The sequence below is a fragment of the Parus major genome, chromosome 12 (assembly GCF_001522545.3).
Source record: "Parus major isolate Abel chromosome 12, Parus_major1.1, whole genome shotgun sequence".
NCBI classification, from domain to species: domain Eukaryota; kingdom Metazoa; phylum Chordata; class Aves; order Passeriformes; family Paridae; genus Parus; species Parus major.
In genome coordinates, this window is record NC_031781.1 from 12,984,073 (window position 1) to 13,009,231 (window position 25,159).

The window sequence follows — 25,159 nt, forward strand, 5'->3', positions numbered from 1 at the left end:
AGGTTCTTACCTGCTGTGGTCCTTGGAGTCTGTAGGCTGCCCCACCACAGCTGTGCAAGCAGAGCCTGGGACCTCTGTTTTTATTTGAAGAGGAAATACTGATTCATTCCATCAGTCCCTAATAATTGGTTGGATTTTGCCCTAAGAGAAACATGGAATTTTCTTCCATATGAAGATGATGGGATAGGATGTCTCCATGAAATGACCAAGCTAATTGCAGAAATGAGGGGATTTGATTGCTTTGCAATTATTATTAGCATTTTCATTCAAAAATGAAAAGTAGAGGCGTTGAGTACAGACAAAGATTTGTCTGAGGTACTTCTGCTAAAAAAAAAGAACCAAGAAGAAGAAATAATAAAAAACCTCCAAAATTAAAACCCCTAAACTAGTTCTTTTCCATGTCAGGCCTGAGATTTAAAATCACATTTTTGTAAAAATGTTTAGAAAACAATGAAATAAAAAAGTTGATATTTTTACCTCTTTACGAATGAATGATGAAAATCATATTACTCAAAAATTTCTAATTTCTGTTAGTCTATATCTGTGTAAAGGTATATGTGTTGCACACCAGTTTATATCAGAGCAGCTGATCCATTAATTAAAAAGTTATGTAAAATCAAGGGAATGCCAATTTTTTAATAACAGATGTTTTAAAGAAAACCTGTGGGAGAAAAACAAATATATTTGATTTTTTTTTAAGTGGACATTTTTATACAAGCTTTAATTAGATTTTGGCAGAATACATTACTTTAATGGTTTTTCATTAATGAAGACTGCTCATTGCTTTCTAAAGTAAAAAGAAGAAAAAAAGTAATCTTGGATTATATTTAAGGAGCAGACAGTGTATTAAAAAACTATTAAAGTTACTGCAGTCATTGACAGAATGATTTTGCATGAGAAAAGAATCTAGGAAGTGTCAGGTAATTTCAGATGAGGTTGGGTGATAACATCTCTGGCCTGAAGTGTGGCTTGAAATGTGTGTGAGACCCCAAGTGTTGCTGAGCTCCCTGACCCCAGCTCTCCTTCCAGCCCTGGGAGCTCTTCTGTCCCTGATTTTGGCAGAGGAAAGTCCAAGGCCACAGAGAGCTGGCTGCCACCCCAGCACACCCTGCTCCTGCATTGGTGCACCCAGCCCTCCTGCCCCAGTGTGAGCCTTCAGCTGCTGGACACAGGCTCCTGCTTTCCTGGAGACAGGACTCCAGCTCCTGAAGATACCAAACATTATCAGTTAGCATTCTTTGTGTGCTGCCTCTGCATTAAATATTCCAGCTCTAGGATGGGGCTGTCTGATGTTTACCTTTTCCTGCAGGTTGTCCCACCATCTCAGTGGAAATGTGTATTATTTATTAACACAGGTGTGGGCTCTTAACTTGGTTTCTGAAAACCGAATTATCTATCAGCCTTAAAAGGCCGACTCAAATTCATTTGAAATTTTATTTGATTTAAGTCACCGTGCTTACTGTTGGAAAAATGAAATACAAATAGCCATAAGTTCCTGTTTCAGATGGGTAAATGTCAGACACAGAATTACAGGATTTCTTTTTTTAACTAGGTTTAAGTGAAACAGAGTCTTTATTTAGTGTCATGTTTTTATTTAAAAGCATTTATTTAAAGTTCTAAAAAACAAAGAATTCAATAAAGCAAGACAGGTGTAACTGCAAATGATTAATGATATAATTCTCAGTACTTTATAAAGTGTCTGACGCTGAAGAGATTTATACAGTGCAGAATGGCAATTGTGCTTTGATGGAAGGAATAGGTAATCAATATCTGCAAGCTTGGAAAAAGTGTTCTATTTCCTCCTCTAATGATATAGGGCTTTTTTTGCAAAGCAAGGATGTCTGGAGCATGAGACACTTGGAAGAAGAATTAATTTGAAATCTGTAGTGGAAGATCAGTTTTAATTGAAACTGCACTTGAATGTCCATGGAAAAAACCAGGCAGTTGGGCCTGAACCCTTCTGATGGCCACCTGGGAATTTGTGAATCCCACTGCACCATTCTTGATTACATTTTATAGGTTGTTGAGCGCTTTTTTTTTTTTTTTTTTTTTTTTTTTTCTGGGTAGGGGCTATAATTTATTTAGTTTGGTTTCAAACTCAGAGATTTTCCTCTCCCCTCCCTGGCCTGCATTCCCTGTTCTGTGGTCACTGTTAAAGCTGGGGCAGCCCCTGTTCTGCATTGCTGGGATGGAGATGTCGGGGTCACAGCCTCTGTATCTGTCTCAAGCTGCAGCCAAAATGGTGCAGGTCACACTGCATGTAGTCATTTACATATCAAAAACTTGTGAAAGAAATTAATGGCAAGCCTAGCCATTTATAAAATCCTGGGCTGATTTCAACTAGCAGGTCTTGGACCTCTAAATCGGAGCTTAGCCTTATGACTGTAATTTGTGATGTCAGGACTTGGAGTCACAGCACCAGCACTAAGTTGAGATTTTGAATTGCTGAGAGGGTTTTATTGCATTAGATTTTTTTATTTTTCTTTAATAATTCAGCACGAGTATGGAAACATTTTATGCATGGAAACTTACACTGCCATGAAGAAAGCAGATATTGCTAGGCTTTATTCTGTTACATTATGGGTTTACAAGTAAGTGAAGCTACTGTGTTTATCAAAATAGATTTATTGCTATTAAACTAATTCAAGCAAGTTAAATTAATTTAAGAAAAAAAAAATCAGACTTGTTTTTTAAAATTAACAAAGCCTTCAAAAGTCCATGAAACATTACATTTCAGCAAGAGTCAGTTTAGGTACCTAAGTCACTTGAGGTTTTAATTCAACATGGTGGTTTGTTTGTTTACCCTTATGGCTTATTTTATCCATTTTGACAAGGCACTTTTCACTGCAAATAGGTTGAGAGCTGGCTATACTTAAAAATAAACAAACAAATAAATAAATAAATGTGACAAGATGCATGAAAGAAACCCTACAGTCCCTGTTAAAATAAATCTGCCTACTTAAAAAAAGGGAAAACTTCCTCATTGACACCAGAATACTTAAAAAAGAAAAATTGGAATGCACAGCTGCTTTTGAATGCACAGCTGAAACCACTGTGATAGCCTCTGTGGGCAGAGTGCTTTTTGAAAAGCTCACCCCTTGTTTATAATAAAGCCAAAAAACGAGAGCTGGCGGGTTTGATTATGTGTAGTGCTAAATATTTAAAGCAAATTCCCAAATTTCATGGGGTAGATGCAAGGTTATATGTAAAGTAAATCTGAATTTCCAATTAACTCGCTACAAACCCGATTTGGGGGAAAAATAGCTGTGTTTGAGTGGAAGACATTTGGTTTGCCCCATGAAGGTGTTTTAATAATTCTCTTCTCCTTGGTTGTGAAATAACTGAAAGCAGCTCTTGCTGACAATTCAAGTTGAACCCCAAGAGAAACAAAACTGATTTTTAACTGGGAAGATGAGGTAAATGATTTTTAAATGATATTGCAATTTTGCCTCATTGTACTTGAAAATAAAATTTTCTTTTTGTCGTTTGGGTACCAGAGAGCATTTGTGTGTGGTGAGTATAGCAAAATCTTGCTATTGATTAAATGTCCTGCATCAGCTCACAAGAAGAGAGCATGAATGCACTTCCCAACCAGATAGATTAAAACCCAGAGGCCAAAGAAACTGGCCTTCCCAACTGCTGGGTTTGGATGGCACTAATTGAATATACATATGTTTCTGAGATGCAAGGGTAATAAATGCACATTGGTGCATCATTTCCTGCTGGCCCCCTCCAAAGCAGAGCTGCTGACCGTGTAGTTCAGAGGTGTGACACAGGTGTGACATCAGGACTCTCAGGAGAGCAGACTTCAGCCTTGGCTTGAAACTTGGTTTAGGTAGTTGAGCTTAGGCAAATTGCTTCCCTCCTCAGCCATCAATTCCCCTGGCTTTACATGAGAATAATGTAGCTGATTCCTGCTGGAAAGCACTTCAAGCACTGTGAGCAACAAGTGCCTTACAAGAAATCTATGCTGTTATTTCAGGAGCTTAAACCATTGTTTACACTCATAGGAAGATAAGTTCTCAGTCTCTGTTAATACAGCTTAAGGGCTGGAGAAGGAGGTAATAAGAATTTTTTTTAATTCATTTTAGATCCTCCTAAGTGTGGTGCTGAGGGTCCCTGGTGTTCTAGTACATCTGGTATGTTGTGTGGATGACAAGGTCCTTGCCTCAGACCTTTTATTTTCCTGTATTATTTTAATTGTTCATCAGAACCAGAAAACTCACGTAAGAATAGCAACAACAGAAATTTACTGTGTATTCCTGACAGGTCATTGTCCTGTTTGCTTCTTCCAGAGTAAAATCTTTTTTTCCATTGTTGTTTTCTTCAAATATACTAACATACATTTAGTTTAATTCTTTACTTTAATCTTTTCTGGCTTCAAAACCTCCAAAAGAAATGAGGTCATTAATAAAGATCATATTATCTAAGCGTAGTATTGCAAGAACACAAGTTAATGTGTTTCTGTTACATTATTTGTCCATAATGAAAGGATAAACCATACAGTAATATATTAAGGCTGGAGCTTTAGGGAAGTTCCTGGAGCAATATGGTAATTGATAACATATGCACGAGAGGAGCTTGGAAACAGCAGAAAGTTTTATAGAATAGTTGTTTTTAAAAAAGGCCATTGTTCATTACTGCTAGAGGCAAAGTTGGAACACGGCACAAAGCCAAAGGATTTCAGTCTCCTCATAAGTTTACAAGTCTTAACCTCTTTCAAACGTGGGAATTGTAACTGCGGTGGAGTTACCTGGGGAGCTTAAGTGCTTCATCCTCACACTGAGAGTTATCCAGCACTGTTGAGCCACTGGGATGTTGACATTGGTGTTTTTTAACAGGTACCTATGGTCCCGAGCACTGGGTGACATCCAGTGAGAAGTGTGGGGGGTCCCACCAGTCTCCCATAGACATCACAGACCACCTGGCCCACGTCGGAGATGAGTATCAAGAGCTGCAGCTGGATGGTTTTGACAATGAATCTTCAAACAAGACTTGGATGAAAAACACAGGAAAAACAGGTATGTTTTCTTCTGCTTGTCTCCACAGCCTGACTGCAGTCAATTAAAAATTCATGCCATGTTCCACCCTCCTCCTTTTTCATTGTTCTGTTGTTTGGGTTTTTTGTCTTTTTTTTTATGTAATTTTTCAGTAGAAGCCACCTACCTCTGCCTCTGCATTCTATGCAGAGCTAGTTCTGCAGATTGATTTTAAGAGTTTTATTTATAAGGGCTGCTTTTTTTGTGGCTTTTTTTTTGTTCTCAGTCTAAACTAATTCTCTTGGTAGTCAGTTACTCTTCAGAATAAAAGGCAGTGTAAGAGTTTCAAGGTGTAACCTTGAATTATCAGCTTTGGGAGGCTGTAACACCTAATCCAAAAGAATGCGGAGATGCAGGGCTCAGGGGGAAGGAGAGGGGAAGTCTTAGAAATTGGAAGATTTTAGAGAAGAAAGAGCAATAACTGCTAAGAGTAGTGGGGGCTTATTAATGTATTTCTGATATGATTATAGCACAGTGTTCTTCACTGAACTGAATCCTTTTCTGCTCTGTCTGTTCTGGCTTTTAAAGAAAAAAGAGCAGGCATGAGTACTGCTTATTTTTACCAAAACAGTTCAACGAAAGGTCAAGGTTGATTTATATGCAAAGCCGCATGCATTTGATTACTCTTTAATTCTAAAAACGTAAAAAGCAGAAATTATAAGGCCACCCTCTTCATTTGACAAGGTCAAGTATTTTTAGGGAATTGGATTAAACCACTAATTAATTCAATTTTATTTATTGGAAGTATATTTTTATCTTTATTAACATCTGACACGCATCTCCTTAGTGCTCTCTGTACCGTGTCCCCTGTCACGGGTCGGCTAGCCTGACCCAGGGCATGTACCTGCTCTGGAGCTGGTGGCTCAGCTGTACACACAGCGTGACCTCAGATACACCCATCAACTCCAGGGCACTTGGCATCTGAGCCATGGCCTGGAGCCCAGCAAGCGCCTCAGATGCAGCTCCAGCAGTTCAGGATCTTAGCAGGAGTTATTGCCCCTCAGATGAAATGGAGTGGCAGACTGTGAGCCTGTTTTCTTTCACTGCAAAGCAAACCCCATTAACATAAACCACCACCAAGCATAGCTGGGGGTTTTCCTGCGTTACTTGGGGTTTTTTTCCCAGCTTCACTGAGAAGTACTCCTGTTTGCTTTGAAATCCTGACTTGGTTGCCCTTGGTAGCAGCATGAGGTTCAGGCAAGGTTGAATGCTATGGAAATTTGGTGCTTAATTAATCTACTCATGTTATGCACCCTGCCCTTTATGGTCAGAGAGGCTGTTTGTGGTAATCAGCAATAAATGTAATTAGAAAGACTGTGAAAAAGTGCTATATGAAATAGTGCTATTCTTCTAAGAAGGATCTTAATGCTGTCCTGTACATGTAGCAGTAACATTGCTGCCCATATAAGAGGAAACCATGTTAGAATCATAGAACCATTTTGGTTGGAAATAACCTTTAAGGACATTGATTCCAACCATTAACCCAGCACTGCCAAAGACACCACTATGTCCCCAGGTGCCACATCTACACATCTCTTAAATACCTCCAGGGATGGTGACTCCAGCACTTCCCTGGGCAGCCTCTTCCACTGCTTGGCAACCCTTTTGAAATTCTTTCTAATATTCAATCTAAACCTCCCCTGGCAGTAGTGGAGGCTATTTCTTCTTTCCTGTCACTTGTTACCTGGAAGAGGAGCCTGACCCCCACCTGGCTGCAGCCTCCTTTCAGCGAGTTGTAGAGAGGAAGAAGGTCCTCCCTGAGCCTCCTTTTGTCCAGGCTGAGCCCCCCAAGCTTCCTCAGTGGTTCCTCATCAAACCTGTGCTCCAGACCCATCCCCAGCTCCGTTGCCTTCTCTAGACACACTCCAGTCTCTAATGTCCTTCTCCTAGTGACAGGCCCAAACCTGAGTCCAGTGCCCAGTACAAGAGGACAGTCACTGCCCAGGTCCTGCTGGCCAAACCAGAACCTTGTTCTGTTGAACTGCAAAGTGTCAGCAGATTTTCTAGTCTTGGCGCAGTTGGCAAGGAAAGCTGAAGCTTCAGTCTTCTCTGCTGGGTGATTTTAGCACTGCTGCTATATTTGATTTCCTCACCCATTGGGGTATGGATTTTTGCTGACAAGTTATTGCTTCTCAGAGCAACAGTAACTGTCACTTTTCTCGGTAACTTACGGCCTTTTACTGGTAATGCGAAGACTCTTTTTGCCTCGCTGTCAGCCCTGATTTCTTCTGCTGAGCTCCTAACTCCTCCCTTGTTTTATCAAGTCCCATTCCTTTTCTTGATTTTCTGACCTTTTGAAGAAACTTGCCTGGCATTAATTTTGAAGGTGGTAAGTGGTAGAACAGCGAACCAAGTAGGATGTTTTGGCTTGTGGGTAGAAGATAGAGTCCGACTGTGCCATAAATCGCGATGCATTTTGGCAGCAGAGTCTTGGAGCAGATGGCCACACAAGACCTTCATATTGCAGACTGACAGAGACAGTAAACTAAATAACTGTTTAAGAAATGGTGATGGATGTAGAGGGCATTTCTCAGCAATTAATGACTGGTTTAAAGAGACAGGGGTCCCTGGGAAAGCTAAAGGCCCTTAACCTTAATGCTCATTAACTGGCAGGAAATATGTTGCTTGGGTTATTGTTATTGCTGTAGGACCTAGTAATTATTTTTACGATAGAACAATGAGTTATTTTTAGTGTCTGAAAGGTAATTCTGTTTAGATTTGTTCTGCTCTTTCTTGTTTGTGTCCCCCCTTTCTATCAGATAAAGGGCAGACAATGGACAGAAAACAGCGTTTCATTCAGAAAATGTCAATGGGTTTTTTAGGTCTCTGTCTTGACTAGAAGTGCTTTTGTGCACAATTACATTGGCAAAGGCACTAATGTGGGTTCAATTTCATCACTAGAGTAGCTGGCCATAGAATTGAGTGCTAGAGCTTGGAGGATATATACATTTCATAGTTGTATTTGCATTAATTCTGTTCATACCAAAGATTTCTAAAATCAGGAGAATTCTGCTTAGAGAAACTTACTAAAATTTCTACCAGAAATGTGTTTTCATTAAGTATCTTTCCTATGTGGTGTGCATCACTCTGGCTGGTCCTGATGATCACAGCCACTTGCTAGGGCAGGGGAAGAGTTGCTTTGAGTCCAGGTTTATTCCTGCTCTCACAGGGGTGGTGAGCATCCAACACCAGCCCTGGAACCTGAGAATGACATCACATAATTGTGGTCCTGATGGCTGCACACCACTTTCTTGGGGTTTGTAATCTCAATTATATAGTAAGTTAAATTAGTGAGCTCTGGGGGTTGATTCCTTGCACTCTACAGAAATGCTGGGATAAATGCAGTGGCTCCCAAAGCCCAGTATAGTGATGTTTGGTTATTTCAGTCCTGAATATATGGAGTCACAGAAAAAGGAGGGAAGCTCCTGGCAGTAAGGGGATGCTACTTAGCTGGGAAGATGATGGGAACATGTGTCATACAGCTCAGCAGTGTAAGAAATACTGTAAAATGAACAATTAAATGAACATTTCAGATTGTACATCCTCCTAATTATCCTTTTAATTATTCATCTAAAACAAGTAAAATGACCCCTGACAGAGCCATAAATTATTTGGGAACTATCAAATATTTATTAGATGCAACTGAATCTCCACAGAGGTTTTTAACAGATGCATGTGAATCTGCTTTGCTGTATTCCTCGTCTCCTACAATTTCATCTATGGAATTTGTAACTAATTGAATGAGATTTTCCCCCATTTAAAGTACTGGTGAGCTCATTGAGAATTTTTTAAGGGAGGTAGAAAGCAGTGGTGCTTTGAGTCACTTGTGTTGCATGGATTTGGTGTAAGCAGGCAGTGACTACCAGCAGAATCCTGGCTGACACAGGCAATATCCTATAGCCACCCATCCTCCTGCACAAAGCACTTGGATGAAAAGGGAGTGCCTAAAGAAGCAGAAATCATGGGAAAAAACAGCCCCATGATTTTGCTGGCGCAGTTTAGAAACATCTGAACATCTCATGCAATTTAACATTTAGATGGTTTTGACACAAACCATTTAAAGTTGAGCTGTGTGGAAAAAATTGCACCTGAGATGATGCTGCTGTAGCTCACTGTCAGGGGAGGGCACAAAGCCTGGCCTGCACAAAGTGCAGAGCCTGCACTGAGTCAACAACAGAGAAATAACTTCTATTTCACAAGTAGCTTTTTTGGGGTTTTTTTTGCAGCATAAATCAGAATAAAATCCTCCTTCTTACATAATAAAATTGGATTTATATTAACGTTCCTGTTGAGATGACACAGTTGGCTTAAGAACACAGAGAAATCCTTGTGGTTTTGCTATTTCCATTAAAAAAGAAAAAAACTCCAAAACCAAGCCCACAACCTAAATCACAGGATTCTAAGCACAGCAAGAACTGGTCTGCAATGACATTTAATGAAAAAAAATTCAAATTTAAGTTCTGTTTTTAAGCAACGGTTTCATGAGGGATGAGAAGAAATAATTTTGTGGGGAGTAATTTTTAGGAATGGTGTGTATTAAGATCAGAAGATGCTGGAAAGGAAGAGTATGTTATAGTGAGAGTAGCAGAAAGGAATTTTTTGAAAGCTGGAATCAGTTCTTGGTTGGACAGGCCTCCCCTGTAACATGTACCAGCTTCCACCACACGATTCTGCCCTCTGTTTGGACCTACGGCTTTTATTGTTACATAAAATACAAAGGCTTTTGGAAGTGAAAAGAGAATACAAAGAAGATCTTTCTGACCCTCCTTGAATCATGTAATAACAATATCAGAGTTACTGCAATAAAACCCAGTTCTTATGGAGGATGTCTCATGAGTGGGTCTGGAAAACGTTACTGTGACTCTCCCCATTTTACACAGAGGAGGAGCAGGGAGGCTAAGGAAAGCACCCAGCATGTCCAGCAGTAGAGGTGGGACAGGGCACAGGGGTCCCCACCAACAAAAAAGAGGAAATCCAAGAAACAGGAGACCCATTATTTTCTTAACTTGTGATCTGCAGACCTTGAGGGGTTTATAAGGGCAGGGACCATGGTCAGCCATTACTCTCTGGAACCACATTAAACAGGTTTTGATGTAGTTTCCATTTAAATTTTAATCAAAGTCCAATAACGAGGGTAAAATGTCCTTGACAAATTTGGACTTTGGGATTTTCTGTAGTCTGTGTAACTTTATAATCACTTCCAGAATTAGCCAACATTACTTGCAGAACTGTTTTTTAACCAATCCCTGTAAAGACGAAAATGATGACCTGACATTTTACTTGCATTAGGAGAAGTATTCTGACATAATGAGCAAAAACTGTAACTGTTTCAGAAGAACTAAGGGCTTCTTTCTCGTTGTTCTGTGTGCAGTTGCTATCCTGTTGAAGGACGATTATTTTGTCAGTGGTGCTGGGTTACCGGGCAGATTCAAGGCAGAGAAAGTGGAATTTCACTGGGGTCAAAGCAACGGATCAGCTGGCTCTGAACACAGCATCAACGGCAAGAGGTTCCCTGTTGAGGTGAGTGGAAAGACATGTGCTCGTGTTCTCAGAGAAAACAAAATCAGAATGTATTGCTGTAGTCCCAGGCAACTGTGAAATAGGGCAATGTTTCTTTCAATGAACATATCACTTTGCGGGCCCTTCCGGCCCTCACAGCACTCTATCCATCATCTCTCATGTGCTTCTGCAATGTCAGCTCCAAGCTCTGCTTTGCTGGCCTTGCCAGCTCTCATGTCCCATGGGTTAAGTTGCAAACAGCCACTTTTCTCATTTCTCCCATAAGCTTTCCATGTGTGGGAGGATCTGCTTACAAATATCCGCCGAGTGACCTCGTTGTCCTCCAAACCTTTCCTTTCCCATGACGCTTACAAACAAATAGCGGCAGTTTGGGAGCCATGGTGCTGAGACCGCTGTCTGCCATCGGAATTGCTTGCTTGCACACACACGGCCTGACCTCTACCTGGATTCAGCTGCTATCCCTTGCCTAACTAACAGGACCTCTCCATAGATCCATGCAAACAGCTCTGCATTTGCTCTGCTTGTGCTGGAGCCAGCTGGGCCCGAGCCAGCCCCAGCCGACAGCGGCCCAGCTATCCCAGGAGTGAGGTACGGCCTGGGGCACAGCGCCCTGAGAACTCAGCCGTGTTCAGAGACAGAGCCAGGCCCCTGTGTGCAGCTGACTGCAGGGACATGGCTTCAGATGGCCCAGGAGGGACAGAGCCAGGCCCCTGTGTGCAGCTGACTGCAGGGACATGGCTTCAGATGGCCCAGGGCACAGACAGGGCCAGGCTCCTGTGTGCAGCTGACTGCAGGGATGTGCCTTCGGAGCTGGGTGCAGTTGTGTCTTGGCTTGTGACCGATAGCACCAGGTCGCTGTGTGTCACTGCAGTGTTTTCTGTGTCAACGGAGTTTGTTGACAGTTTTCACTCAATAATAAAGGTTCTGCATGGTGAGAAAAACAAGAGGTTATCTGGGATTACCTGTGCCTGTGGGTAAGCAGGTATGCAGTTCCCAAGTGTGGCATGTGCTTCCTGAGCAGGTTGCAGGGAGCTGCGCTTGCATTCCCAGAAAGTTCATGGGTGAGCAGAATTGCTGGTCTTGGGACTTGATTCATCCCTCAGCTTGCCATAATTCATCACGTGTGGCTTTAGCCAAGTCACATTTATCAGGAGGTGGGAAGAGGCTTCCAAAGCTCAAAGGAAGGTTGCGATAGACTCTGGTGCATTATCAAAACCTTCAATTTTCACTTTCCTGTTCAAACTGCCCCATCACACAAGAATTAGAAGCTGGTTTCTGTCTCCCAATTGTGTACCTGTGTGTTGGATTTTCTGAGAGGCAGAGATTTTATTTTTGCCTTCTTTTTAATGAGCTTTTCCATTATCATCTCCTTGATGTAGCTGTGATTTCTCACAAGGGGCCACCCCTGAGCAGATGGAGCAAAGGCTCAAACATTGTCGTGCTGCCCTGTATGTCTCAGTAGGCAATACTGGTATTTGTAAACCTCAGGAAGATGCACTCAGGAAATCTACAGAGCCAGTCAACTCCTCCTCTGAAATTTGAGACAGTGGAGGGGGTGAAAAGGCCTGGGCCTTCTTGTTTGTGTCATATATAGTATTTCTACTTCAGAAACCCTTTCTTATGATTCCAAAGCTATTTGATGGTGGCTTGATGAAGCTCTTGTACTTTGAAAATAAGCAAGTTCCTAAGAAATAATTTTCCTATGGTTTAATTATTTTTCATTTCAGTTGTTTAGAATATTAACTTGAAAATTGAGGGCCTACTTTCTTGACTGCCTTTAAGAATTTATGTTGCTTGTTTATGAATGCTAAACTAAATAAATTGCTGGATCAGATACGTTTAGTGATAATCCTAATCATTTCCAAGTGATTTGTGTTTGTTGCAATGACATGGACCTCTGGCCTCTGACCTTCCTTGGTATGATGACATTAGCAGAATTCCCACAGCCATTCCTTTACTGGGTTTTTTTGGTTTGTTGTTTGTTTTTTTTTTCATAAAGGAAGAACAGTTTTCAAATCAAGCCTTTCCCTATTGTGAGGCTATCTACCTCCTGCACAAGGGTTCTGACTTTCAATCATGTGCTGCAAAGGATTTCTTTGGGTAGATTTTGGAGGATCCAATAGGTCTAAGGTGATAAAATTGAGTCTTTATTGCTGATAGATGCAAAACCAGTCTAAATAGTTGGGATTAGACTTCTAAAAGAGTAACTGTACCTGTATTCTCAGTGGGGGTTTTTATTTGTAATGCTGATTGTAGTGCAGCTTGCAACTGTCTGATGCAACCCCAATTGCCTGATGCTGGGAGGTCTGTGCCAAAAACACTCTACTTCATTTGAGAAGTAGCATTTCTAGGGAGGCTCTAGAAAGGATAAACCACAATTCTATCCCACAGAAAGCACAGTCATTTTTGAGCCCATGGACACAGGAAAAGCTTACAGGAGTGTGTAGGTATTGGCACTCCAGGTCTGCAGCAGTTACGGTGGCAATGCAGCTGAAAGGAAATATTTTCAAAGTCTTTATTTTGCAACCAGATGTGGACTATGCAAAACCCATTAGTTCCAAAGCACATCCCAAGGGATCACAGATAGATCAGCTTCATCCATAGAATGTACGCATTAAGTTTAGAAGTTTTTTCCTCTGGGAAACAAAGTGCTTGCTTGTAGTCTTTTTTCTTGAAGAGGATACAGAAACTAATTAGAAATGTCAGATATAATACAGTGCATTATTGTTTGACCATGTTGGTTGGTTTTTATTATTACAACTAATGTGTCAGATGGTAAGGCTGTCTACGTTAATTGGTTTCCTTCATTGAAGCCCATCTGGATGATATTTTTTTATGATTTATATGTTAAATTAGTTAGTAAGATATATGAGAACATCCTTTTGTTTCCCGCTTTAAAGGCATGTTGGATCAAAGGCGTATTATCTTGCAATACTTTAATGTAGCATATTGTGACTTCTTTTTAAACTATGGCACATGTAATGGCATTCTTTCATGATGTGGTCTTGATTGCTTATTTATTGATTAGATTTTCCTTAGTGATACTTGATCTTTATGAAGCCATTACGAGTTTGGCTGTCTCTGAAGCAGCATTCATGAACAGAAATGTCCACGTGCTTCAAACTTCCACGTACATCCAGATTGATACCAGCCCTGGTCAGCATTCACTAGAAACTTCTTTTCCCCCTCTTCCTTGCCACTTTCCAAGCATTATCTGGGTGAGGCCAGGAAGTAGTGCTGTGATGCTGAAGATTAAAGTGATACCATTAGTGTATTGCTGTGTGAGTGGAGTGTGAATCATAATGAGGACATGGGCTCTGTGCCAGTTTAGAAAAAAGCTCTCTTTTTTTATTTTTTTTTTTAGAGATAAGAAAAGTTTTTAATGTTGCATTTTCTAAATTTTAATGAATTGCTGACTCCTTTGTATTTTGTTGTTGTTCTTCTCCACTATAATTCCTCCGGTTATTTTTTTTTCTTTCTGAAGCTGCAGCAATGTAAGTGGACATGCAAACTCTAGAAACCACTTAAGTGGAAAAGTGACAAAATTAAAATAAAGAAGATGAGCTTCCCTCAGGCCAGGAGAGAACCCTGGTTCCCCTCATTAGAGCCAGGAGGAGTAATTGCAGCACTTTAATCTCCCATGCCACTGAACTGGTTCCCAGCAGCAGGCAGGGCTCACTGTGCTGCCTGGCTGCTCCAAGGGAAGCCCAGTGCTTAATATTTCACAGCAAGTGAGGAGCTGACGTGGCAGTGCTCTGTGTGCTGCTGGAGTGAGGTACCACATCCAGCATAACTGTGGCGTTATTTTTTTAATTTTTTTTTTTTTAGCTGCCTCATAGCAATTTTTATGCAAAATGCTGCTTATTTCTGTGAAGAGCAGAAATCAGAAGAGTGATTTTAATCATGGCTGTGTTAATTTGATGTGAGCTTTGGCTGTTTATGAGCGTTCTCTTTAATGGTGCTAATTGTCAGTTATAATGTGAGCACCATTATACAGTACTATACAGTAATTTATTTGGTAAGTGAGAATCTTATTCCAAGGACCATACTACAAAATGCCATAGAGACCTCATCCTTTTACTCTTACATGAACAAACTTGCACTGTTTAGGCTAAATTGCTTCTGAAAGAGCAATGTGATTTCATACTGACAAGTACCAACATGCATGTTTTTGGAAATCTCAAGTTCTTTTCCATTAACAAAACAAAGCAAAACAAAACAACAAACAAAAAAAACCACCCCACCACCACCACCAAAAAAAAAAATACACCCTCACAAACCATCCCAGTAGAAAATGAAGAGCTGACACCCTCTTATGTCAATTAACAAGCTTTTACATTGTGTTTATGTATTCACTTTATTAAATTATTATTACAAAACTATCATTTGCATTAACAATTCTTGCTGCTCTTTAAGTGTGTTTCTTAGAAAACTTTCCAGGTTCTAATGGTGTCTTTGTTCTTTCTACTTCTTTGATTTTCTTCCTTTTCTCTTTGAATCTACATACTGACAGCTGTGTGGTCTAGATCTACAATTAGTTGCTTTGAGTGCTCAGATAACCTTGCCAAAGTTTATCACTGTATGCTGTTCTGTCTCTCATTATATTACTTAAATTCTGATGGTTTGTATTATCACAGGCAGATGACAATCAGTGTCATAAATGTAGGAGAAATGAGTGGTATTCAGTGCACAAAAGCCTTTACTACAGGGAATAAACTGAGACTAGGTACTCCATTTACTAGGGCTTTTTTTGTTTTATCCTGAATATTAAGACTTTCACCTGGAAATCACCTACAATATACATCCAACCTTCTGTCCACCTGTGAATAGCAGGGCATATTTACTTGGTAAAGTTATAAATTTCTGTTCTGTAATTTTGCTCTTGGTGCAGTTGTGAGTCTGTTTAGATTTGCACACACTTTATGACATTAAACGATGAACATCCCACAGCATGTTCTCTTGGTATACAGGAGAGAACTAACACCCTGTATTGCAGCTGGGTTTATTATTTCTGGCATCCAGCATATCTGGTAATTGTAATTTCACAAAGATCTCTGATGCTGATTTCAAGCACAAGTAAAGATTAATTGTGAAACAGGGAGCCAGTATTGTGTTTATTTCCTTATATTTTGTTTACTTGTTGCTCTTCAAATTTCCATACCTCCATCTGGCAGGATGTATCAAAGTAGAAGTCAAAAAATTATGGAGGGACCTAAAGAGGACCCTTGGGAATATATCACAGTGAGAGACCGTGACTGTCTGAAGTAATTTTAGTGTAATATTATCTCCAAGGACCAAATTCACACTTACAAAGGGATTCTTAGAGCTCCCAGTGACTTTGATGGGAGATGTGCTGGTGAAACTCTGAGTGAGGATTTGGCTCCATAGTCATGTTGTCTGTGCTGTAGAGTGTCCAGGGAATTTAGCATGCTCTGCTTGTTCCATCTTCATTTCTTACAGCACCTCTGACTTAATAATTCAGACAAGGAAATGGCTTGGGGATTTTCACATTTAATTTCTTTTTCTTCAAAATGACACTTAGCATGGGTTTTTTGGTTTTGTTTTGTTTTGTTTTCTTACAGTCCTCTCTCTCCTTTCCCCACAGCCTTCAAGGGTCCAGATAGCCATAAAATACTCTGAACATACAATATGCTAAAAAGCCACATCTGCATCTCTTATCTAAAAATAGCCACATCATTTAGTCTTATCTAAAAAGCCAAATCTACATCTCCATCTTATCTCCAGTAAAGTTAGATTTTATTCCTGGAATCTCCAGGCTCTACTCCTTTTTGCTCTTCACTGCTTTTAAATCTTGTTCAAGATTCTCATTGTCAGGAAAGCAGTGTGTCATCATTTTAAAAACATAAAATGGATGGATATATTGAACACATGGTTGAGTTTCCGTCTTGTTTCACTGTGAGTAGTGCAAATTAAACATCATCTTATCACTGTCTGGTTTACTTTTTCATTTTCCTTAGTGTAGCTGGTACACTGCCTCCTCTCAGTTGTCTTTAGTGTCTCCCATATACTGACAGGATAGTCAGTTGAGACTTTAATTAATGACTTTATTGTAATCAAGGTTCCGTTTTAGTGCAGAATGCTCCATCTTGTAGAGTGAAATATTTAGTCTCCATCTGGCTGATCTTTTCTGGGAATGTCCCATGATAATTAAGAAGAAACAGGAGAGGATGGTCTGAAATTAAATATGTTTAGTGGAGGGGTTAGTGTATCCTGGGACTGTTCATGTAGAGACTCAGATAAAATGGAGGAATGGAACAGCAGGTTGGTTTTATGGCTGCATCTTCCTGCTGTCTGCCAGGCCCCAGTAGTTTCTAGACTGAATTACAAATGTTACAGTGCATCCAGAGTTTTATTTTGAAGTAACTATCCAGTAGCATGAATCAGAGCTAACCCTGTTCATTGTGGCTGGGAATGTCCTGCTTTCCCCAAAGGATTTCGACTGACTTGTTGAAAAGGTCAAAGGCAGTAGCACTACACTGCAATTACAGTATGTTAATGATGAGCTAAGAGTTGTACATTCTTCTTAACATAAGTCCCTGATTTTCTACATGATTAATTGGAATCTGGAAAAGACTGACAAGGAGAAGGAGGATCAGATGGGGTGAAAGTAAGAGATAAGAGGCTGACAGCTCTTGTTGTAAAGGAGAGTTATTTTGAATAGGAGAAAAAATCAATACAAAGGTTGCAGAATTTTACAGAGTTGTAAGAGCTACTTTAATGAAAGGTAGCAGATTCAATAGGATTGTTACTTGAAATGTAGGATTGTCTGAGTTAGAAAAATGGGACTGTCTCTCCCCAGCTGTAAAGGTGAGCTCTGCATGCTGAGCTTCCTGTGTACTTAAGTCCACTGGATCTACTGGCATTTGCTCTGGACACCCAGTGTGACAAAAAAGGGGGGAAAATATGTCGGGGAGCTTACTAGATTCTGTTACTCTGGAAAAGTTACTTGGTTATGGGAGGAGAAGGAAGAGGACAACAGGTGATAGCTATTTCTGCTGCTTCAGCATGTTAGGCAGCTGCCATGTGAGAGTGTCTAGCAGTCTCCTGCAAGGAAAAGTGGTTCATTATGAGGAGGTGGCTTCATTTGCACCTGACTGTAATGAACAGGCCAGGACTTAGGTGGACTTGAAAGGATGTTTAGCATGAACTGTTCTCTTACACATCCATGTCAGCTTCCTTTCCCCAGCAGTGATGGTGAGAGGTGAATGCAGGCAGGGAGGCTATGCACTGAGGCTTTCTAACCGGGGTTAGGGTTGGGGTGAGGTAAGGAGTCAGCAGAACCTCAGCATCAAACACCTCTCAAACAGAAGCACTTATTGTGCATGAAAAGGGGGCTTCAGCAATGCTGCAAGAGAAACTTGCTCCTGCAGCTATTCAAGGGGCTGTTTGATTTACTCTCAGTAGAAATGACCACTTCAGTCTTAAAGAGAGAGTCAGGTTTTCAAGAATTGCTCATAGCTTTTGAGGTTTGGGAACTTAAATGCTCAAAGGCAATTTTTTCAGGTTCCAGTGCACAGCCATGAGGAGTGTGAGGCTTACAGGGAGGGGAGCTGCAGGTCCCTCAAGCGTGTGTGCCTGTGGGCTCCGAGCATTAGGACAGGTGCACACTCTTGCTGTGCCAGGCTGGCTGCACAGGAGGGTCCTGGCATGTTAGTTAGAAACATGTGAGGCTTCATAAGTGCTCATCACAGCCCCTTTCCATTGGGCAAGTCCAGCAGTCTTTGGAATGTCTTCCCCTGGAGACATGTGACCCTTCATGATCATACCAATGGGCTTTCTGCAAATAACAAAGAGGGATAATATTTAGGGGTGTGAGGGATAAAAGAAACGTTGCACAAATATGTTAAGAAGCGATAATGTTTCCTTGGCACACAAAGAGATCAAAACAAAACCTTAATGTGGTTAATGGGCTGGTTGGTAGCTGTCGGAAAGTATTTCCCGTGGAAGCCATTTCATTGGGACTCAAACAATCAGAATAGATTTCACTAATGTTAATCATGATTTAAGGCAGCAAGCAGGAAATTATTTAAATTATCTATTATACTGGTGCTTTACTGATTGCATTTTACTTCTTTTGGGTTTTGTTTAGGGTTTTTTTCCCCTCAAGAATTCTAAACAGTTGCTATAATTTTGTGCCAAGAGAATAAATTACGTCAGACATGTTTTTTGCTGTGAGAAAATTCAGTACATTTATTCAGACACTTTTTTTTGGTCATTTTGTCACGTGTAAAAGAACTGCATTGATGCCTACCATGATGCATTGATGACTACCAAAAGCTTGTGTAAACCAGAAAGGAAGATGCATTTTCTTGTCTGGTTATTTGTGTATCCAAAAAAGCTTTTCATTAGAACTGGTTTTCCAATGCAGGTCACCAAAAGGTTTTTTAATTCTAAGGGGGAACAGGCTATGAAATATATTCATTGTGGACTGTGCTGATCAGTAGTATCATATTTACCTTCTTGCCCCTCCACCTGAATCCCTTTGCAGTTTCTTATATTGAATGTAAAAGCTCTTTGGGATAAAGAATATTTCTTTGCTGCTTTTGCGCAGAACCTGCCCCAGAGGAATTCCTGCTTTGGGATGCAGCAATATGAGCATAGTCCTTGTTATTTCCCCAGTTCAAAGGCATTGTATTTTCAGACAGGATGGGAAGGTTAACTAAATTTGAAAAAGGATCTAAAACACAGCTAGAATTTACTGTCTGGTGGAAATGAAATAAAAATCAAGTAGCTGGAAACAAGAAAAAAATGTATGTGTTTGCTCATGCTTTTAGACTCCCATCTTTCCGTAAAGAAAAAAACATTTGGTGAAAATAGTTGTATCCCTGAATATGTGTCCTCTAGCTTCCTGTTTCTCTATGTAGCTTAATAAGAAAAATTATTTTTTCCCTAAATAGTTGGGCTTTTCAGGACATTGCACAAAAGGCCAATAATGCCCTTTTCTATCACTGTCCCATCTAGGCTGGCTGTCTGCAGAAGGAGCTTTCCTTTATCCTCTGGCTTCAGAGAGGAGGCAAAGTGGGCTGGTATTTCCAGGAAATGCCTGCAGCTTCCTTCAGTGTTCACTGCCTTTGGTAGAATATCCCACAAAGACACTTAGCTACAGTTGGCCACTGACCATTCAGTAGGGTTTTTTTTTATAAAACATAGCTGAGATCTACGCATGTGTAAGAAATACAAATTAAGGCTTCCCACCAGAGCTAGAAACACCATTACCAGTTGGGAAAGAGCTTTTCCCCCTACCGTGGGATAACAGTAATGTTGTTAATGGTTGGGGTTTTTTTGTTAATGGTTTCTTCAAGCACAGAAAATGGCACCTGGTCTGCCAGAAGAGCATTAGTTTCTCCAGAGGGGATTGTCTGTTTTTTGACTGTTAATTGTCCAGGAAAAGAAGACTGAGGGTGTTTCCATAATAAATTAGGAATGAATCATTCTTCTCTGGGACTGGGGGCAGATAAGACGTTTTTTTACAGACTCTCAGGGACCAAATGCAGGGTGGAGAAGCAAACTTGCTCACCCCAAGTGGTGAATGTAATTTGAGAAATAAAAACATGCATTAGTACAACATCTATCACACATTTGTTATGAAAGTGAGAGAGAGATCTTAGGGATTTGATCATGCCATAAGTAGATGAAATTTCTTTGATTTTGTGATTTTTGCCCTTATATACGTTTTTACTACATACTATGTTCTGAAGTTCAGAACAGCAGTAGTGCTTGTGTTTGCTGTTTATCTTAACCACATCGCTGTAAGGGTGATTTTAGTGGATTTTCATACCTACATAAAGCCCTTCCATTCCTTCAGAGCAGTAGTGCCTACAAATAAGATAACAAGTTCAATACTCAATGCCTGCATGCAGTGCTCAAGGGCTTTTCAAAGAGTAGAGGGTTTAGCTTTTCAAAAGACAAAACTAGCCTCAGATGAGTAGTCAAAATTACAAAATTAATTTGAAAAGAAGAGGAAAGCCTGTTTTGCTTCATTTCTTATCAACTTTGGTTGAGTGGGGAATTTTATGCTCCTTTCTCTGTGGTCTGTGTCCTTCTAGGGCAGGTTAGTGCTCTTGAGAGTGGTTTTCTGGGAGTTGAGTGACACATTTGATCCTGAGGTGGCATGTTCCAGACAGGATGATAATATCTCTTAAGAAGAAGAATTGTCATTACATCCAGTTCAAAATAGGAGATAGGCAATAACAGGACAATTTTGAAAAAGATTAATTTGAAATTCTTTGTTTGAGAGCTCTCATTCTGTTTGGGAGGCAGGAATGTGAGCACTCACTTAATGAGCTACATTCAAAAGATGAAATTTCAAGAGGGTAAAAGTAAAGCCCAGTATTTCCTGAACATAAATTGAGTCACCCATGCTCAAATCCATAATTATGTCCTTCTCTTCAACCTCATCTAGTATTCCCCTTACTCCCTGTTTAACTAGGAGAAATGCAAATACCTGAAGTAGAGACCTTCATACATACCAGTTACTGATGTTAAAGCGGGAGTTCTTTACTCAGTGATGCTGGAAGCTACAGGTTGTTGTTGCTGGAATACCATTTCTGAAAGCCTGGTAGCCATCCCACTGAACCATATAGGGGTTTATCAGACAGTTTAGCAGTAGCAAGACCAAGACCCAAGGTGGTTAAGTCTGAAAATTCTTATTCCTTATGTTGCTTTGGATAATATGTTCCTGTTCTGTTTCTTTTGTCGCATTGTGAATGTGTGCCTTGAGCTGTGTGTCCCCTGGAAGGGAATTGCTGTATTTCCAGGGTATGGGATTACAGTGTTAGAAGTTAGTGTTTCAGGAAACTGAAAGCATCAGTTTCTGGATTCTTGCAGCTCAAATGGCTGCTGTGTTGGTCCATTTTAAAGAAAATAAATATTAAATATATGAAAGCTAAGATGCAGCTCTCAACTCTGAGGAGTTTTCTGTAGAAAAAGAGCAAGCTCTCATTTCAAATAAAGCTTTCTAGCAAGCTTGGTTTTCTACACTTGCCACACATGATCTCTGATATAATATTGCTGCATTATTAGCAGAGTTAGTTCAGATATTTTCCCATCATACTTAAGTGAGGTAGCAGTGGAAAGCATTCTGGTAAGACTACAAGGAATAATTTGGCAGCAGTCAGAAGCTTGAACTGAAACAGGGCCATAGGAGAGAAATAATTAGTAAGGATAATTGTCAGGCCTTGACAACCTGGTGTGTCTTTCTAGTAGTGAATGGATTCATCTGACACCCAGAGATAGCCGTCTGATAATGGCACTCATAAGATCGATACATCGATACTTTATCCTTGAAACAGTATTTAAAGTCTGTTCTTAAATTCATTTTTTTCTTCTGTAAAGTTATAGCAATCTGGGATTTGAGATAATGCATTCATTACAGCCTTATTGGACCTTCGTCATTTACTGTATTTTAATGCATCCGTGGTGATTGCTGAAGAAAGATGCCTAGTGAGCTTAATCTGCTTATGCTTTAAAAAGAAAGGATGCTGAGAAGATTAGAATGGGGCCTCATACTGAACAGGTTCAAGAGTTTGCAGTGCTCACGATGGCAGGGAGTTTTCTGCAAGAGTTATTTTGAATTTAGAGCTTCCCTGATGCTGACTCTGCTGACCTCATGGAGAGGGGAGGAGCAGGAGCTGGGCACAGCTGGGATTTTGCTTTTGTAGATTGAGATTGTGCCTAGGCTCTAATAATGCCAAATTCATGCTGGGTTAAACATGATGCTGCTTCTTCCTGTTAATGTTTCCTGCTGGTCCACATCTCTTCTCATTTTGGAGAACTGTTTGTGGGATTGTGATGCACATCCCAGGACCCAGAAATAGTTGTGTGCATGGTTGAAATAATGCCTATGCAAATAAGTAACCTGTAGATACGTATGGCAAGAGATTCAGGTCTGCTTCTCTGAGTATACTCACCAGATTTCCCCAACTGTATGTGTGTTGGATATATTGAAATGGACTGGTGTCTTGGTTTGGAAGCCCCCAACAACTGGAAATGTTATTTTTGATGACATCTGCAATGAAGAACAGGAGACATTCAACAGGACAGTATCACTTCCCTGACTGCACCACATATATGTGCTATCTGTAGCAAGGGAGAAGATCATATTGGAAAAAAACTATTTATCTAACAATATTAACAAAAAATCATTTTTATAATAAAGACTGTAAAGATCAGTGGCTGCCCTCTGAGTGCCTGAGAGGAGCTGTTTTATACCTCCACCTCTTACTACTGATGGGTGCTTCATTGCAGATCTGTTGCTGTCCCCACTATGCCACCACCAGCTTCACTGGCAGGTGGGAAATTCAGCACTTTCATAATCAGTGGGTTTTGTTCATTTTAAGAAGATTATGGCATGAGAGATGAAGGAGGAGATCAGAACTGGCAGGAAGCTGTGATTTGAATAGGACCTTCAATTTGACACATGTTATGTCCTTAAGAGAGGAGTCGGTGCCTGGTTTTGTTGACAGGTGTGGCGACAGCTTTGAGGGATGACAGGCACTTCACTGAATCACTAAATTGATTTGATAATCAGTAAGTGAATTTGCTAAGAGCAGGTACTACGTGCCTTCTTTGGGGCTTGGTTAACTTAGTGACAGCTTGTTTTAAATGTACTAGGAGGCTGTAGTTTATTTTTCCTTTCTGTTCTGCAAAGAACCCAACATAGAGCTAAATAAAGGAAGCCTTTTCTCCTCTTTGGCTGTAAAACCAACCTGAAGATGACTAGACCTCGCTTTTAGAAGCTGCTGTCCCAGGTTAAGCTATCTCCATTTTCTCCAGATAGTAGTGGCCATCATCAGCCACAGGTGTTTGTCCTCTCAATGTGGCTACAGCATTTCACCCCCATTGCCTTCCCTAGACAGAGTGTGTCAGCTTTGCAGCAGCCTGTGACTCGTTCAGAGCCTTGATAACAGCCTTGCTCCCATTTCCAGCTACTCATTCCCAGCTGGCCTGGTAACCCATGGACTTCTCCTTTGGAGCACAGAGAGGAGGTTATTCCTTTCCTTGTGGCATGGTGGCCCTGCTCCACGCCAGAAGGGTGGCCAGGTGCCATGCCCTGGGGTGCAGACAGCAGTGGCTCCCTCAGGTGTAACCTTTGGGCTGGTTGTGAGCTCATGGCTGGATTTGCAGTTGCCTCCCTGTTAGTTCTGCTATTTACTGTGGAAACTTGACAAAGGACAGGTTTGTCAAATGAAAATGTTCTGCCTCCAGCATCAGGCATACAGATGAGAGTTTCTGTTGGTTTGTACTGGAGCTATTCAGAAGGGGAGTTTTGCTTCAGGCATTTTAAAAAGGATAGAATTTGTGAACATTCAATATGGATTTATTTTATGATTCCCCAGCAGTGTCTCTATAGTTTGCTTTCAAGAAAAAACTTGTTCAGACATTTGTGGTCTAGGTAACTATTACATATCAGAGAATTTTTTTCTTACGTGCCTTCATAGTTGTCCTCTCTTCTTAAGACATAAATTGAATTTGTGTTCTTCATACCGTGATGCTCAAACGATTTCCTCTTCAACAAAGAGTATGTAACAAAGGTTAAAAATTATTTTTGCAATCCAAGCATTTAAGTATACATTACTATCTGTTTTAAGGATGGATAATCAATGTAAAAAATGATACTTCCGTGTATTCCTAATAGGTCACTGTGTAAATATCCATAATGGAATCGATCCCTTAGGTTATGGCAACCATTAGTACAGAAGGGGTTTCACAATTAATGTATCAGACATTTGTCTTTCCTACTTACATGCAAAATGATTATTTATTGATTATTTTCAATCCAGGTTAATGATGTTGAAGAGGTTTCAGTATCTCAATTTTAAGTATTTAAAGTGCGCTTCAACAGAAATATCATATCCCTTTCAAGAAGTTGTGACTAATATCTGATAAGTGATTTTCCTCTGCATTCTTTCTCATTTATATATACATACCAGTATATAATTCATCAAACAAGGATGTTTCCACACCTAGAAAGTGTCTGTGCCATGTGAATGAATGGTCAAGTCAAATGACTGTATTTTCCCTGTTACTTGAAAAGCATGTGTAAAACCAAACTATATGCTGAAAGACTATTTTGCATAAAGCTCTTTGGCAATAATAATGAGCAGAGGGAAGTATATTTAAAATGTGTATTCAGTGATTTAGGATCCTGTATCCCATTTGGAAAGGGACCTGGCACATGGCTTATTTCAGGTCAAAGCATGGTGGCTTCCTCAGTTCCCAGAAGTCAAGCCCACAAGCATCAGAGTAATTGTCAGTCCAGGAAGAGCTTGATCTCTGCTCCTGGCCCCATTGGTATGTCTGTATAAATAACCTTCTGTCTTGTAGAAAGAGGTCTCTAAAAAGAGAAAGATTCCTGCCAGGAAGCCTGTCCCACCACAGTCAGAAGGGACAAAGGACTGGCCAGTTGAGGCAAGGACAGCCTGGTTATTCTATTAAAAATGGACATTTCCTTCTTCTGGTACATGATTCCAAAGAAATCAAGATCCATAAAGTAACTCCATTTCAATTCAAAAGGAGGTTGAGCTGAGGTGCTGGCCTCATTGTCCATGCCCACAGGCAGGAGGTGGAGGCTCAGTGGC

At 40.4% G+C, this 25,159-nt stretch overlaps 1 protein-coding gene across 1 annotated transcript in view; it reads left to right on the forward strand.

Annotated features, from left to right (window-relative positions):
- Nucleotides 1-25,159, forward strand: part of PTPRG (protein tyrosine phosphatase receptor type G) — a gene marked incomplete at its 5' end in the record, with an annotated part of 303,590 nt that overhangs the window by 116,731 nt on the left and 161,700 nt on the right. The window contains 2 exons of the mRNA XM_033517345.1: nucleotides 4,842-5,021; nucleotides 10,411-10,559. Coding sequence (XP_033373236.1) covers nucleotides 4,842-5,021; nucleotides 10,411-10,559 — 329 coding nt within the window. The remainder of the gene's footprint in view (nucleotides 1-4,841; nucleotides 5,022-10,410; nucleotides 10,560-25,159) is intronic.